General features: G+C 33.4%; 1 protein-coding gene across 1 annotated transcript; it reads right to left on the bottom strand.

The window, feature by feature from the left end:
* Nucleotides 1-791: 791 nt before the first annotated feature.
* Nucleotides 792-2,960, bottom strand: LOC110811180 (short-chain dehydrogenase/reductase 1-like). The gene is made up of 5 exons (XM_022037597.2): nt 2,826-2,960; nt 2,452-2,695; nt 2,295-2,375; nt 1,993-2,172; nt 792-1,388 (listed from the first exon to the last, which is right to left on the bottom strand). Exons 1-5 carry the CDS (start codon nt 2,861-2,863, stop codon nt 1,011-1,013), a joined length of 921 nt encoding a protein of 306 aa, XP_021893289.2. The 5' UTR covers nt 2,864-2,960; the 3' UTR covers nt 792-1,010.
* Nucleotides 2,961-17,919: the final 14,959 nt, after the last annotated feature.

The following is a 17,919-nucleotide window of genomic DNA, read 5'->3' as shown; positions in this document are numbered from 1 at the left end:
ATGATATTCGAGTGTATATTTATTCTTTCGAGTGTATGTAGTAATACTTTGAGGTTATAAATAATATTCGAGTGTAATTGAGGAATTCGATTGGAAAAATATAAAATTAGAATGTTCGAACAATTGTATTTAATAAGTAATTTCTGGTTTAGAAAATGATAAAAACTGCAAATAAATTTTGCATTGAAAATATTAGTATTGCATTTGTCCTATATTATGTGTTCTTGTATGAGATCTTATCTGGGTTTGGAAGAACATAAATACTTATTGAGTTGATAAAACTCATTAAATTTTACCATGATATTTTTTAGAGGAGAAAAAAGAGCCAGAATCGTTGTCGGACGAGTAGAACTTGTGAAAATGTTCATATTCATGTATATTTTGTGCATATTAAAGAAATTTTCGTTTTGTTTTATTAAACTCTAAATTTTAATCTCATGTCCTGTATATATAACTACTGTATATATCGCATGAGATGTTAGGTTGTATGTAAAGAGCTATGCATATATTTATTTTGTGAGCCCATTGTATGAAAATAACATGAGTAAGATTGCGCCTCATATCGAATTTAGAGTATTACAGTCAACTTGATTAGTGGGCACATTATTTCCACATAGACATCTATCTAGTAGTATTAGATAAGTTATTTATTATAGAAACTTTATTCATAAAGTTTTCAAAATATAAGTTTTGATTCAATAGAAATTACTGAAATAATCAATATATACATTTTGAGACCGTACAAAATTTTTAAATTTTTTAATATAAATTCATATATTTTAATAGTAATATTTTATATCAATAACAACATACTAATAATATAATAATTTTTTAAAAAACATACATATAAGATGACTAATTCAACTCAAGTGCACACTCCCATAAAAATATACAAAAATATAAATTATTCGGTAAAATTAAAGATAATTAGAATAGATATTACTAAATAACTTAAATTAAGAAGGTTGATAGATGGAGATCCATGATGATCCATTAAGCTTAGCTCCAAATCAAAAGCATGTCTGCTCTAACTTCTTAAAGAAGCAGCCAGAAGGACTTCCACTTGGCAGCAGAGCCAACCTCACGGCAAACTCAGCTCCTTCAGCAGCCGTTAACGAGGCAAGTCCGCCATTTATGTCGGTCTTGACGAAACCAGGACTAACAGAATTTACGCAAATGCTTGTATATTGTTTGGCAAGAATCCTTGTGTAGGCGTTCATGGCTGCTTTTGACAGCTGATAAGCAGAACGTGGCCACCCATTGGCTTCTAGCTTGTCTTCTTTGCAATCTCTTAAGAACTCATTTATTAAATTATCCATTTTCTCCATTGTAATCTCCTCAACATCGTCACAACCAAACACTGCTTTAACTCTTTCACTTTCTATGTTCTGAAATTGCAATTTAATCATTAATTGATGTACTTATAACCAGCTTTTTTGTAGATAATTAATATTTTGGTAAAAATATAATTAATATTTTACTTTAACTTTTTTGTATTTTTAGATATATATGCCTTCTTGTCATATTTTTAAAAATAACAGTTTAGTCTTTTTATTATTTCACAGTTATAAATTTTTTTAAAAAAATTTACTGTTAAGTAGATTGGCAACGGCAGTTTTGTTATTTTTATATTTTTTCATTATATTAGTTAAAATAATTAGTTTATTTTATGTTTTTTAAATAACATTTACTATTAAGTAATATTTAATATTTATAATGTGAATCGACAACAACAAATTAATAGGTATTTCAGTAAATGAAGATGGCATTGTTACCTTTTAAATTTGATTACTTAATTTTTAATAAAATTTTAAAATAAAGTCAAATCTAGCTACCAACTTATATACACTCTAATGATACTCAAATGACTCTAACCTTGAGTTTTTACATAATAATTATAAATTATTTAAAAAATAGTTAAAATATACCCGAACTTGCAAAACTTTTTAAGTACATATGTAGTGCAGTTTACTACATATATATAAAAGATACCTGCAATAATCCCAACAAAGATGAAACATTGACAATGTTTGCAGATTGAGATAAGCAGAGGAGGGGAAGAAGAGCTTCAGTGGTCCTTTTGGTACCATAGTAGTTGGTTTTCAGGCACGCTTCTTCCAGTTCATAACTCCGGATAGCCATTTTACTCCAATCCACATGCTTCCCAGCCGGCTTCATTTACGTATAATATACATCACCAACCAATTAAACTACTTTCTTAAAAATGAAACACATACCTACTAGCTAGACATATCATATACATACACACACACAAGCACCCACACATAACTCACCCATCCGCCGCCGGCAGCTTCACTAGCTTTTGCCAGCGCATTGTAGTCTAAACTGATTCCACTGATCCCTGCATTGTTCACCTGCAAAATAAAGGATATTTTTCATGTTATATATATGTGTAGGTATGTATATATATATATATATGTATGTATGTACCAAGATATCAAGTTTTCCAAACTGGGTTTTGATGAAAAGAGCGAGAGAAGCTATGCTGGAGGGATCAGTGACATCAAGCTGGTGAAAAGTAATATCATTATCATGGTCTGATCTGATTTTGTCAACAGCTTCAAGGCCCTTCTTCTCATCTCTGGAGGTTAGAACCACGGTTATCCCTTTAGAAGCCAACTGTTTACATATCTCAAAACCAATGCCCTTGTTTCCTCCTGTCACCACTGCATGCCTGCACCAAATCACACATATATAACTATATCATCTATATACATATATATGTGTGTCTGTATATATATACATATAGATGTTATACGTATGGCCTATCGAAATTTTTTTTTATGTAATTAGATATTCAGTACCTTTTGGTTGAAAGGTTATTCTTAGATGCTTGCTCCATTTTGCTTGCCTTAGGGGGAATCTAGTGAGTAGTGTTGGAGAATTTAGGAAACTAAAAAAGAACAGAGGAGAACGTATTTCACAGTTTGCTGCCTGTTTGGATGAAGAAATCGAGGAATTAGATGGAACATATATAGGGCTTCAATGTTGGCTAGATCAAAATATTTATGACAATATTTAAGTTTAAAGAATTTAATGTGTCTATTTATGAAGTATGGATCATCGGTTCACTGTTTGTGAAATAATAATAAAATATTTTAAAAATATTTAATATATATATTTTTAACTAATCATGTTGGCTGTCATTTAATAATATTTTTATGTTTTAACTAACTCCTCTAACACATAATAAATACTATTCATAATTTTTGAAATGAAAATATATTTTTAATTTTAAAAAATAATAATCTGCATATAATGTGTATAAAGATACGTTTTTTTAAAAAATAAAACGTTATTTTTAAGATAAAATGAGGTATCATTTAACACTTAACCTTCTCCAACATACATGAAACTCAAAATATATGAGTTGAAAGATTAGATTGCGCTTATAATATTTGAGCTGAAAGATTAGATTGCTCTTATAAGTATAAGATATTATCATGGATATCATTTGTCTTTCTAATCAAAACATTTGCCATTTGTTTACAATTTTTAGATATATATGTATCTATATTATAATAAAGTGATGTTATTATATATATTAACTACATTCATTAAAATTTTTAGTATGTTTATATCTTACAAAAATTATCTTATTATTTTGAAATCTTGTTAAACAGAATTATTTTATTGTATGTTGGGGGATATAAGTGTTATGCTCACGATCTAATTCTTCATGTAATATATTGAATACATTATTATCATTTGGCAAATTATTTTAATATATGATAATAGTATTTTTATTATTATATCTATTATTTTATCGTTTAATTTATGTGATAAAGTTTGTAACGATCCCGGAAATCCAAAAGGAAATATATAATAATTTAAGTGCGGAAGCGAAATAAAAAGTTAAGGTTTACATTTCTTACACAATAATTTAAAAATATTAAACAGTATTACGAAATTAATCTCTGAAAGAAATACGAGAAATAAGAAAAATAATAGAAAATAGAAAATATCTAGCATCTACTCGCAATCTTCTTACGAATCGAGCTCTGGAATCAGGTTCTCTTGATATGAAATGATTAAATAAATGGTGAACTATATTAGCTCAGTAAGGATATTACACTATATCATCGGCACAGAAGTAAGGTTGGTATAAAATCAAAACAATTACTAGAGCACTAAATTTAACAAATTCATTTATCAATCATAAAATTATTTACCGTTCACTTACCATAGTGAAATTTATAAAAACAACTTATAGAGATAATAATACCATATAAATCATAACTTCATGAATAATTAGCAATATAGAACATATCATAAATTCATATCCATTAACAATAAACCAAATCATAACTGTTTCTCACTTCACCAGTCTATTAGTATCCATGAAAATTCGTAGGGGTGTCCACGCTACACGTGAACCCTTTCTCTTAACAATCTCAATTACAGGGTTGTCCCTATACTCCGTCCGGTATGAGCACTAAGATATTAAACTTCAATACCCCGTCTGGTATAAGGGTGAAGCGGGTCGTCCCCATACCCCGTCCGGTATGAGCGCCAAATTACTAAGTTTTCATACCCCGTCCGGTATGAGACAACGTTCACGGTAGGATTTTCTATGTACTCGATCCGTCCACTATCTCCTAGAATATCTAGTAAGGCTACCGTTCCATCTATTTATTTAATCACATCACCTTCCTGTTTTCCTTTAGTCTCCATTACCAAATCAAACATAATTATATAAACAAATAAACATGTATCAGGTAAGGCAGCAATACATGCATTTAAACCATAAAATAGATAAATCAGATACTATCATGCTTTTAGACTGTAAAATAAACCAACAGAAAACAATGTCCGGCTCGGGCTCCATTAGCAATTCGTAATTAATTATGCACATCTATTTAATTTGTACAAAATACAGTATTATTATTTATTTAAACTTTAATTTTATGATAGAAAATAGGGTGATGGGTCCTTACTTGATTTGACGTTGAAGAGCTAAACGATTTACTGCGTTTATGATCGGTTCCTGAGTTTCTTGAATTTTTCTCCGGGAACTGAAACGTGCTTATAGTATCTACAAATGTTCCAAATAAACCCAAAATCAGTCCCAGGATCCAGTCGACCAATTTTGAAAATCCGACACGTGGCTCCGCCGTGCTCCGGCGACAACACCGTCGCCCGCAGAGGTGGTATGCCTCGGATCTGCCATTTTCGACCGTTTTTGGCCGAATTTAGCTAATTTTGCATCGATTCTTGTGAATAAATACGTTAAAGAGTCTCAATTGGCCGAAAAAATATAAAAAGTCGAAACTCACTGGCGACGGATCTCTCCGGTACGACGACTCCTCCGGCTCACGTTGCGGGTTGGTGTTTCGCTTCGATCAACTTGTAGACAAGCAAACGGTGATCACAACGGTGAAAAAATTATGCCAAACGGGAATCGGAAAGGGCCTCACTGGAGGCAGTTTGTGAAATTCTCCGCAACGGCAGTGTCGGGCTTCATCGGTGTTTTCTGGCCAATTGGCCACTCTTTTCACTCTGATTTGGCCATGAGTAAACCTAAAATTGAATTTCGTGCAAAAAAAAAAGTTTTTACCTTTTTTGGCGGTCAGCTCCCCGGCATCTGGGTCGTCTTCTTTGGCGAGGGATTCTGACGACTAGGGTTAGGGTTTGATGCAAATGGAGGTTATTAATACCTATCTGCTTTTGATATGGGCTGTCCATCGCAATTCACTCTGGACCATCCAATCGCTTTTAATCTGGTCGTCTGATTGCGTTTGGGAGGGAGCGCATCCAAATTGTCCGTGTGCGCAGGAACGAACCCAGCCGTTCGATCGTGCGCACGCGGATCGCCTACTAGGCCCTCCCGCGTCAGCACCTCTGCCACTTGGTACGTCTTGGTTGGTCGAGGTTGCTGACTGGGCATCTGAAGTGACAAATTTTTTTTAAATTACGTTTTGACCACCAGTTCTGATTTTTCTTTCAAAAATACCTTCAGAACCCAAATTTTCACCAATTTTTCCAAAATTATTTATAATTTAATGCTCCATCAATTTTACTCCATTTTTACATTAAATTAAAATAAAATAAAGTACAATAAAATAAAATAAATAAAAAATTATATTTATTAATAATAATAAAAGATTTTGGTGGGTGTTAGAAAGTTCTTGATTAAATTTGTAGATTTTACATCAAGATGAGAATCTTGATAATGAGAGTAAAATTTTTTATGATTTAATTTAAAATATTTTTAGTCATTGGATCATCAAAACAGAACATTAATAATCTGGTAAAACTAATATATATGTGATAGTCTCTATAAGATAAAGATTAGTTGATCTCATTAACTAAATCACATATATAGATGATGCATATGAAGATATGATCGTTGAATCGACTCAATTGAAAATTTCTAATGATTAATATTATCTTAAACTATCAATAGAATATTCTTTTATTTTGATGAGATATAAGAATTTCTTTAAACCTGAAATCATCATGGTAATTGATAAGTCATTTATTATACTTTGATTCTAAACATGTATAGTCATAAAACTGCAGTTGAAAGAATATGATTAAATATTTGTAGAATTAATGATTGATCAAGACAGAATCTGTCAACTTTGATAATAAGTTTAAATTTTATGTTATTATTTATTATAATGACTAAATTAAGACATGACCATGACATTTGAATTAAAAAAAAAAAATTTTTATGTCATTCATTAATAAATTATAATTGACATGGAATATAATTAGTTATCTATTGAGATTTGATAGTTAAACCATATTTTAGGGTTAACCTAGAGCAATAATGACAGAAAAAATATTACATCTTTTTTTAGCAGGTTCTTAAGAATAATTGTACATTTTATGTTATCCGTCGTTGAGGAATGTTGTTAAACACCAACTTTAATTAGTAAATTAGTTTGACTAATTTGCTACCAATTTAGTATTGAACCTATGAGCTCGTACACTAATGAGTGTTCTAACTTTTACTAAATAGATTAATTATTTTAATTATTTAAGAATTAAATTAAAAAATTTAATTTAATCAAATAAATAAATTTTTTAGTTTAAATATAATATTATTATATTTTTTACTAGCACAAATTATATAATTAATATTGGAGATAAATTAAATTTTTTTATTTTTAAAATAAAAAATTAATATTTATGTTTTTGGGTTATTATATTATTAGTGTAATAATATAATATGTGTGATTATTATAATAATTAAAATTATTATAAAATTTAATTTGAAATTAAATTAATTTATAAAATTATTTTATTAAATAATAATAATTAAAATAGGAAAACATATATATATATATGAGATATATATATAAATATTTGGGTGCTAAAAAGAAAAAAAAAAGAAGTAGATGAGTTCAAATATATTTAAACGTCTATAGAAAAAGTCCAAGGAATTTCACCACCCATGCCACCTATATATATATATATATATATGATATAAAAATGTTGAGAGGTGAGCTGAAAAAATTAGCCGCACAAAAAAAAAAAAGAGAGTTTTTCTATTAAATTTTTTTTAACATATTTATTATTCAATTTATTTGTGTATTTTGTTGATCAAAGAGTTAAATAATCAAAATTGATTTTGGTATAGATACGCATAAAATGTTCATGTTTTCGAATATTTTTAATTTAAAAACACGCTATCAAATATGTTTTAGATTTAATTTTTAATATATAATATAATTTTTAAGCGTAAATAAATTAGATTAGATTATTTTTTTATCTTTCACTGCCCGTTATGTAAATATTACAATCCTGAATTGTATTGGAAATTAGCTTATTATGTTCATATGATTCTTAATCTCTCTCTCTCAATATATATATATATATCACTATTTTTCTTTTTTGGCTTGTTTTCTACTTTTGATTTTAGTTTCTCCATTCCTAGTGCTCCATCCCTCTTTTAGATCTAAATAGTAATTAGACATCCAATTAACTGTATGGTGAATATTTTCATTCTTCTATATATAAAGATGTGGATTCAAGTTGTAGGCTATGCATTTTGTATAGAGATTCAAGTTCTGAATTATGTGTATCGTATATTATTATTAAAATACTGTGTTTTGATAAGTTATATTATTACTAATATGCATGGATATTTGATAAATAAAATATTAAATTTTTATTTAAAAATAATTATTAAAGGCACTCCGTGGAGTCTCCTTCTCTCCCCCTCAACTGTTTGTGTCTTCCTTAATTTACTTGTTTAATCTCCCAACTACACCATCCATCAACTCATTAAATGTGAAAAAATAAATATAAATCCCAAAGAAGTTTGTAGATAGTTAAATAAAAGAAGCACGTGAAGAAATAATATTAATGTATTGGATAGAGTTTGCAGATGGCAAAAGTTAAAAATATTAATGTCTTGGATGAAATGAGGTGTTATGCAAAACTAATTTATTGCAATAAATAATAATATCTCAAAATTTTGTCACTATGTAATTAAGATATATTATTATAGTCCGTATTATTATATTATTTCTACTTTTTATTTCAAATATAAAAAAAAAAAAACATATCATAAGACATATCTAGATATTTTTTGCATATATTGTTGAAATTTTTCTAGATGAAGAAAACCTAAATTTTCATTGATACCGAATTTAAATTCTTTAAAAATAATATACTATAATTTAAAAGATAAATATTAACTAAATCTTTTAAAAGATAAATTCTCATTAATAATATGATATTTAAAAAATAAAAATATTTTAAATCTAGTTAAAAATAAATTATATTTGAATTCAAACTAATAAATAAAATAAATTATAATTTATATATTAATCTTCAATACTCTCATTTAATGCAAAAATTATAATCACTAAATTTATTTTATTGAAACACTTTTTTCTAATATTTCTTGTTTAATTTTTATATTTTGAACCACTTCTCTTCAATTGTTAATGCACTTCTCACCAATCTCCGATTATTGATACACTTATTAATTTTTAATTATTTGATGTACTTCTCATCAAAATTCTTTAGAGCACTTCTCTTAAATTTTTAAAAGAGAAATTCTTCTTCTTCAGCAACATTTGCTTGCTCACTCTTTAACTTGTAATTTTTTTCATATATGTCACATCCCATAAATAAAAAAATTATATATATGTTTGTATTTTCACTGCCCATAATTGATAATTTTTTCTTGTAAAAATTGAAGGTAAATCTAATTGAAAAATGTTTGAGGTCATATTTGATGTATAGAACTCATTTATTGTTTCTCTATATGTAATATCTGGTCCTCAATGGAAAGTTTGTGTAAATAAGTAAATAAATAAAAGAATTTTAATTTTGTGATAAAATAATTTAAATTAGAACTTAGGGTATAAATGAAAGAATTTTGGAAAAAATGGGGTCAAATAATAAATTAGGAAATGGAGGGTCATGATCGCACAGTCTGAGAGATCTGATGGCTTTAAATTGCATCCAATTGAACGACCCAGTTCTAATCTTGCAAGATCGGGTGACTAGGAAAATTAACATTTAAAGGAGCAAATTAGGGTTCCTCATTCAGCAAAGTGAGAGCCGAAAATGAGAGAAGAAGAGAGCTGAGTTTGAGCGGGTGAGAGAGGAGGCCGAATTAAGTGAGGGTCGAGCTAAGAGGGAGAAGAGAACATCGCAAGAGAGAGAGACGAGAAAGAAAACCAGAAGGAGAGAAGGAAACGCGATCGAAGAGGAAGAAGGAGGTTTCATGGAGGCAGAAGACTGGAGGAAAGAAATAAAAAAGGGAGTTGCGACTGAGAAACGCCGCGTTGCTGGCGAATTCTAAAGTTGTGTTGGACGCGATGCTAATGTTCAGAAAATATGTGAGTTTTCATCCTTTTCCACTTCGCTGAGTTCCCCTTTTTGTTTCTCACTCGAGCAAATATGCAGGTGTGAAGCCGAGTCATTCAAACTATTGCAGCAAGTGAGGAGTTTCCTCTTGGGGAATCGGGAAAATCATTTTCCAGAGGCAAGGAATCGAAACCCAAAACAATTCGGGTATTCACGGCACCCAACCCGAATCTAGTAATCATATTTTCCTTTTCTATCAAGGTTTTCAATGAGAGCATGTGTTGACACATGTGTGCGTGTGTGTGATGAATCCAAAAGGTAGAACGCTCACGTCGACGTAGTTCGGTGGTTCGGTGGGTATCGGAGAATCTAGTTGTGCGTCAGGATTTTTGGCTATTAAGCGAACCTAGAAGACGATATGTGTGAAGGAATTTGGTAAGTATTTCCTCATTCCAAACACGGTTTAAGATTTTACGGGTTATTGCATGTGTATTCTAAATTTTTATGTGTGTTTGAGTCCAGTATATAACAGTCCAGAACTTAAAAGGAAATAAAGACATGAATTGAATTCAGAAGCAAAATAATAGAGTTAGGATTTATATTTCTTACACAATAGCTACAGAAATGTCCATTCTAAAAGAATAAACGAAAATCAATGAAATAAACGAAAAGTAAACAACTGAGCATCTTAGGACGACCTTCACTAGCTTTTGAAGGAGTTCAGGTAGTGAACTATTCACAACCCTCTTGTTGATCAGGATGTGGGTTTGGTTCTCTTGATTTGAAGTAGTTAATGAAAGGGTAAGTTACGCTAGCCCAGCAAGAATATCACATTACTCACCGATACAGAAACTAAAGGTTGGTAAAAATCATAAAAATAACTAATGAAACTCTTGATTTAAGTAAATTCATTTATTATAAGAAAAACCATTTATTGCATATATTTAACGTTGCGAAATTTTCAAAATCGATCTGTAGAGACAGTAACTCAAATAAATTCCAATCTTATATTCAAGTGAGCAAGAATAGTAACTTTTCTTCTTTATTTATCTATTAGTATCTCTAGGGGCCCATAGGGATGTCCCACTATGCGTGAACCATTATTAAACATTGTCAACTAACTGGCCGTCCCCATACCCCGTCTGTTATTAGCACTAAGAATACCATCCCTCAATACCCTGCTCGGTGTAAGGGTGAAACAGGCCATCCCCATACCCCGTCCGGTATGAGTTTCAAAAATACCAATCCTCGATATCCCGTCCAGTATGAGGCGACGTTCACGGTAGGGTTTCCTATGTACCCGTACCAATTCTAGTATATTATCATGCATTTAAAGCTATAAAATTAAATAATCAGTTAAATAGGACAAACAATAATAAATAACCAATTCTGACTCCATTAGTAACCCGTAATTAATTCTCAAAGTTTTCTAAATTATGTAAAATACTGTATTATTGATAATTAAAATTCAATTCTATAACAGGGAATAAGGTGAAGGATTCTTACTCGAATCGGTGTACGAAACACTGAACTTTTTACTACGCCTACTGGCAGTCTCCGAATTTTCTGAATTTTTATACGTAGATTAAAACATGCTTCACGTACCTAAAAATACCCTAAAATATCTAAAATCGGTGTTAAAAATCCTTTTTGGCCAATTTCAGAATTCTGGCATGGCGGCATCGTCGTGCTCTAGTGGAGGCACCGGCGCCCGCAACCGCGGTTTTGCCTTGGCCTGGCTGTTTTTGGCCAGTTTTTCTCGACTTTATACCCATCCTTGCGAGAAAACAAGTTAGGGAACCTTGGTTGACCCAAAAAAGTAAAAAAAAATAGAAACCTATCAGTGGCATGATTTTTCGGTGCGGTGACTCCATTGGCTCACCTTCACGGCTGGACGTTTTTTTTTTATCAGCCTGTAGAAAACAGAACTATGAACACAATTATAGAAAAATTGTACGAAACAGGAAACAAGAAGGGGCTCATCATAGGCATTTTCAGGTTTTGCCTGCGGTTTTCGGCTCATATGTCGTTCTTTTACTCTGATTTGGCTATGAAGGTGTTTGGAATCAAATTCCGAGTGAACAAAAGAATTTGTACCTTTTTTTGGCGGTCGACTCCCTTCTCCGACGACTGGTTCTTTTTTTTCGGTAGGAGATTAGTAGCTAGCGTTTAGGTTCGTTGTGATGCAAGATATTTATATCCGTCTCCCTTAAATCTAAACCATTAATCGCGTTTGATCTCGACCGTTCGATCACATTTAAAGAAGAAATGAATCTGAACCATTTATCGCGATTTGGTCTCGACCATACGATCTCATTTAAAGAGAAATTGAATTTAGACAGTTCATCGTATTAAGTCACGACTGTTTTATCGCGCCTGAGGAGGGAACGGATTCGAACCGTTCATGTGCGCGGGAACGTTTTTGGGTCGTCCATACGATCGCGGGTACGCGGATTGCCAGTGTGGCCTCCCGCGTGAGACCAAGTCAGCGTGCCTTATCACGCGGTGCACTCCGGCTCGTCAGGGCTGCTGACTGGGCGGTACTACGTAGCACAATTTTTTTAATTGCGTTTTGACCCCCAATTTTTAATTTTTCTTTCAAAAACACAATCTAAACTCAAATTTTCACTCATTTTTCCTAAAATTATTTTTAATTTCATCATCAACATATTTTTTCCTAATTTTACATAAATAAAAATTTATAAATTTTAAAATCATATTTTTATATATATTTTTTAATTTTTTAAAATTAATTCCGACCTAAATTTTGTTACCGAATATTTGAACTCTCTCCCCCTTAAGAGAATTTGGTCCTTCAAATTTATCTCTCTCTCACTCAACCCAATAGTTGGGAATATTGGACTCTGAAGTCTAATTCTAGCTCTCATGTGGTCTCTCTCTATGTGTGATTCTGCCATAGGATCGTAACAAAGGAAATTTTTCGATTGCGGAGTACTCTACTCTTTCAGTCCACAATACCCACTGATACCTCCTCATAGGACAGATCTTCCTGGAGTGAAAGGGGCTCATGGGCTAAGATGTGAGAGGAGTCCGGTTTGTACTTGAGTAGCATGGACATATGAAATACATTATGGACCCTGAATAGTTCTGGAGGTAGTGTCAGTCTGTAGGCGGCGGTACCAATTCTGTCTAAGATGTCAAATGGCCCAATAAACTAGGGATTTAGTTTCTCTCTCTTACTAAATCTACTGATTCCCTTGAAAGGAATGTACTTAAGGAACACTCGATCACCTTTCTTAAATCCCAAATCCCTCATCTGAGTGTCTGCATAACTCTTCTGTCTGCTCTGAGTTATCTGGATGTTCTTCTTGATCTTAACTATTTTGGCTGTAGTTTTCTCCATAAGATCTGGGCCGAACAATTTTCTATCACCAACCTTTTCTCAAAAAATCGGTGATCTACATGAGCGGCCATATAATGTATCGTACAGAACCATACGGATACTTGTTTGGTAGCTGTTATTGTAGGCGAACTCTATTAAGGATAAATGATCATCCCAATGACCCCCGAACTTAAAAACACAAGCTCGAAACATATCCTCCAGTGTGTGGATATATATTCTTGCTAGCTTATCCAAGGGATCGGTCATCTTGATGGCCAAGAAGTGGAAAGACTTAGTGGGTCGGTCAACAATTACCCAAATGACATCATGTCCTGAGTGTGCACTAGGCAATCCTATCACAAAATCTATTATGATGTGTTCTCACTTCTACTCCGGAATTGGTAATGGCTGAAGTAGTCCGCCTGGGTGTTGATGCTCTACCTTGACTTGTTGACACACCAGACACTTGGAAACAAAGTCGGTTACCTCTCTTTTCATCCCGTTCTACCAAAATTGGGGTCACATACTTTGATACATTTTAGTACTTCTATGATGTATGACAAACTTTGAGCTATGAGCCTTTATTATGATGTCTCTTTTTAGCTCACTGTCACATGGAACACACACCTTGTCCTGAAATCTGAGCAACCCATCAACAAAGACTCAAAATTTTGAATTTACTTCCTATTCTGCATCTTTCTTGAGGGCTGCTAGGGTGGAATCGGCGGATTGGACTTCCTTTATTCTCTGGATCAACTCAGGTTGAATAATTAGGTGGGCCAAGCATGTAACTCTCTTCAGGTTCTGAGGTCGTACCTGTTGTGCGACCCCTATTACCCTGCATTCTGAAACCATTAGGTGAGCTAATATACCTGCATTTTTTTTACTAAGTGCGTCGGCTACCACGTTTTCCTTATCCGAGTAATACAAGATGTTGCAATCGTAGTCCTTAAAGAGTTCTATCCATCGTCTCTGACGCATGTTGAGATCCTTTTGAGTGAATATGTGTTTCAATTTCTTATAACCGGTATAGATCTTAAAATTCTCCCCATACAAGTAATGGCGTCAAGTCTTCAAGGCGTGGATAATCGCGGCAAGTTCTAAGTCATGGGTGGGGTATTTTTTCTCATGACTCTTCAACTGCCTAAACCCATAGGCTATGACCTTCCCGTGCTGCATCAGAACATAACCCAACCCCAGGTAGGAGACATCACTATAAACTATATATCCACATGTCCTGCTTGGCAATACCAACACAGGTGCAATAGTCAACCCCTTCTTTAGTTCTGAAAAGTTCCTTTCACAGTTCTCGTTCCACTTAAACTTAACATTTTTCTTTGTGAGTCGAGTCAAAGGAGCAGTTATGCTAGAAAATCCTTCGACAAACCTACGGTAATAACCTGCTATCCCTAGAAAAGTACGAATCTCCTTGAATAAGGTCAATTTTTCTCAGCTGAGAACTGCCTCAACTTTTTTTGGCTTCATTGACACTCCATCCTTTGATATAATGTGCCCTAGTAAGGTAGTCTGCTCGAACCAGAAGCTATACTTACTCAACTTTGCATACAACTTCTTTTCTCTGAGAACCTACAAAACCCAAGTCATATGACAAGTGTGTTCCTTTATGCTTTTTGAATAGATCAGGATATCATCGATAAATACGATGATGAACTGATTCAGGAATTATCTAAAAACAATGTTCATCAAATATATGAAGATGGCTGGTGTGTTGGTTAGTCTAAATGGCATGACCAGGAACTCATAGTATCCGTACCTGGTTCAAAAAACTATTTTGGAAATGTCTTCTGCCTTGATCTTTACCTGATGGTAACCTAAATGCATGTCTATTTTAAAGAAGACTTGGGCACCCTGCAACTGATCTGAAAGATCATCGATCTTGGAGAGGGGGTACTTATTTTTGATAGACCCTGTTCAGTCTTCTGTAGTCAATACATAACCTTAATGTCCCATCTCCTTTTCTTGCAAATGTGACTCCAACACCCCAAGGGGACACACTATATCAGATGAATCAATTATCATGTAATTTATTGATCTATTTTATCAGCTCTTCCATCTCAACACGACTCATACGGCAAGGGATAACCGAAATAGGCTGGGTGCTTGGCTGAAGATCTATGGTGAATTTAACTTCTCTGTCCATTGGCAGTCAGGATAGTTTATCTGGGAATACATCTAGAAAGTCTCGGACTACTGAAATCTCTCGAATACAATTTTATTTCTTAGGTTTATCTAGTTAGAGAAAACAGCAGAGCTAAAACACTTAGTAATAAAAAAATTGACATGAGAGAATAATGTTTAAAGAGTTTCATTAATATGTAAATGACTCTTCCTTAGGAGGATTAAATAGAAGTTTCTTGTGAAAATAATCTACGGTGGTGTGATATATTGCTAGCCAGTTCATTCATAGGATTACATCAAAGTCCTCCGTGTCAATCTCTATTAGGTCCACACTCAATTTTTAATCGGCTATATCTATGATACAGGCTCTGTATATAACCTCTCCTAGTAGTGTCCTACTCCCAAGAGTAAACACAAATAACACAGAATCAAGTCTTTCAGGTGAAACATTCAAGTTTGATGTAAAAACATGTGAAGCAAATGAATGTGAGACACTAATATCAATCACAACATGTGCAAGATAATTAGAGATAGTGTACGTACGTTGTATCACATTTAGGTTGGCTTCTACATCTTACTGAATGAGGTTGCAAGCCCTGTCCTGGATAGGAGGTCTGGTTTGGTTCTTATTCCTCAGGCACTCTCTCGCGTAATGTTGGGCACTCACACATATACGGCAAGTATTGTTGAGGTGATAGTAGGGTCAGTCCCCATGATCCTTGCCATAGTGTTGGCAAGTCCTACTGTGTCATGTTGCCAAAATCTGAGGAGGAGCCTAAGTCATTGGCGTCGGTCTCTTGTTTTGCTGAACATGTACAGTGGGTGCTAGTCTATGGTATGAAACCAAGTGCCTGAGGTTCCCTACTGCTGGAGGAAAAATGCGAAGGTTCCTCTCCACTAGTTATGCCTTGGCCAGAACGGCTAAGTACTGACTTCGAACACATACAACTATTGTCTAATCTTAGGATGGAGGCCCCATTCGAACTTCCTTACCTTTCTGCCTTCATCCATCTTGCTCTCAGGGGAATATCGGTCTAACTTTAAGAACTTTTGGGCATATTATGACATAGTCATATCACCCTAGACCAGGTGTACAAGCTCCATTTTCTTCATATGTCGGAGATGCTCTAGAAGGTACTCTGCATTGAAGGCAATCAAGAACTGTTCCTAAGTGATTGGAACGAGTAGGGTGGCCTGCTTGAGTTACCACCAGTGGCCTGCCTCTCCCACCAGTATATAGATGGCAAGTATGACTATCTGTTCAGAAATCACATCAAAAGTCGTGAAGGCCTTCTCTGTCTCAGCTAACCAGTACTCAACTTCTTCTAAGGAGGATGCCCTGCAAAAGTAGATGAGTTTAGTATTTTATATCTCTCAATTTAGCCTGAGTCCATCATGGGAGGAACTAGGTCCTGTGGAAGAGGGACTGGATTATGCTGGGGATAGACCGGATGGCCCTGTGGTGGTACTGGATGATACGGTGGAGGCACCAAATTGTATTGTGGTGGTGTTAGGTGATGCGGTTGGGGCACTGAGCCATACTGTGGCGGTGCCGGATGGTACTATGGAGGAGCAGGGTCGTATCGAGGTGGCTCAGGATCCTCCTATTACAAGGGTGGCTCAAACTGTGGCAGTAGGGAGGGTCATGTAGCTCCCTCCTTTCCTCTTGGGCTTACTGAGCAGTGATAAGTCTCTCCAGTATTTCAAATATTCGGTCAACATCCTCTCGAAACGAACCCTCCCGGGCTACTCGGTTTAGTGGGGGTCTCCTCTCCTCATCTATCTGTATCTGCATTTCGCAAGAAATAGTTGAGTGATAATTCATTGTTTTTGGTGTTTTCTAAGGTTTTTGTATAAAGAATAGTTACGAGGAACCCGGTTATGATACCAACTATAACAGCCCAGAACTTAAAAGAAAATAAAGACATAAATTGAATGCAGAAACAGAATAATAAAGTTAAGATTTACATTCCTTACATAATAATTTAAAATACCCAATAAGATTACGAGAATGTCCCTTATAAAATAACAAACTAAAATTAACGAAATAAACGAAAAGTAAACAATTGAGCATTTTCGAACGACCTTCACTAGCTTTTAAAGGAGTCCGGGTGGTGAACTATTCACAACCCTCTTGGTGATCGAGATATGGGTCTTGGTCATCTTGATATGAAATAGTTAATAAAAGGGTGAGGTACACTATCCCAATAAGAATATCATACTACTCACCGATACAGAAATTGAAGGTTGGTAAAAATTATAAAAACATCCAATGGAGGTCTTAATTTAAGTAAATTCATTTATCATAAAGAAAATCATTTATTACATATATTTATAGTTGCGAGATTTCTAAAATCGACCTATAGAGACAATAACTCAAATAACATTCCAATCTTATATTCAAGTAAGCAAAAACAGTAATTTTCCCTCTTTATTGTCCGATATGAGCGTCAAGAATACCATCCCTCAATACCCCATCTGATATGAGGTTGAAACGGGCTATGTCGATACTGCAATAACCAACATTTATTTTCATTTTTATTTTTATTTTTTTAAATATAGTTGTTTATTTATTTAATTTAATTTAATAAAGAAAGGGGTAAAAATTTGTTAAGGATTAAATTGAAAAAATTTTTGGAAAA

Source organism: Carica papaya, chromosome 5, assembly GCF_054855325.1.
Source record: "Carica papaya isolate Zhongbai chromosome 5, ASM5485532v1, whole genome shotgun sequence".
NCBI lineage: Eukaryota > Viridiplantae > Streptophyta > Magnoliopsida > Brassicales > Caricaceae > Carica > Carica papaya.
Note: the sequence above shows the minus strand (reverse complement) of the source record. Positions and strands in the feature narration are given on the sequence as shown.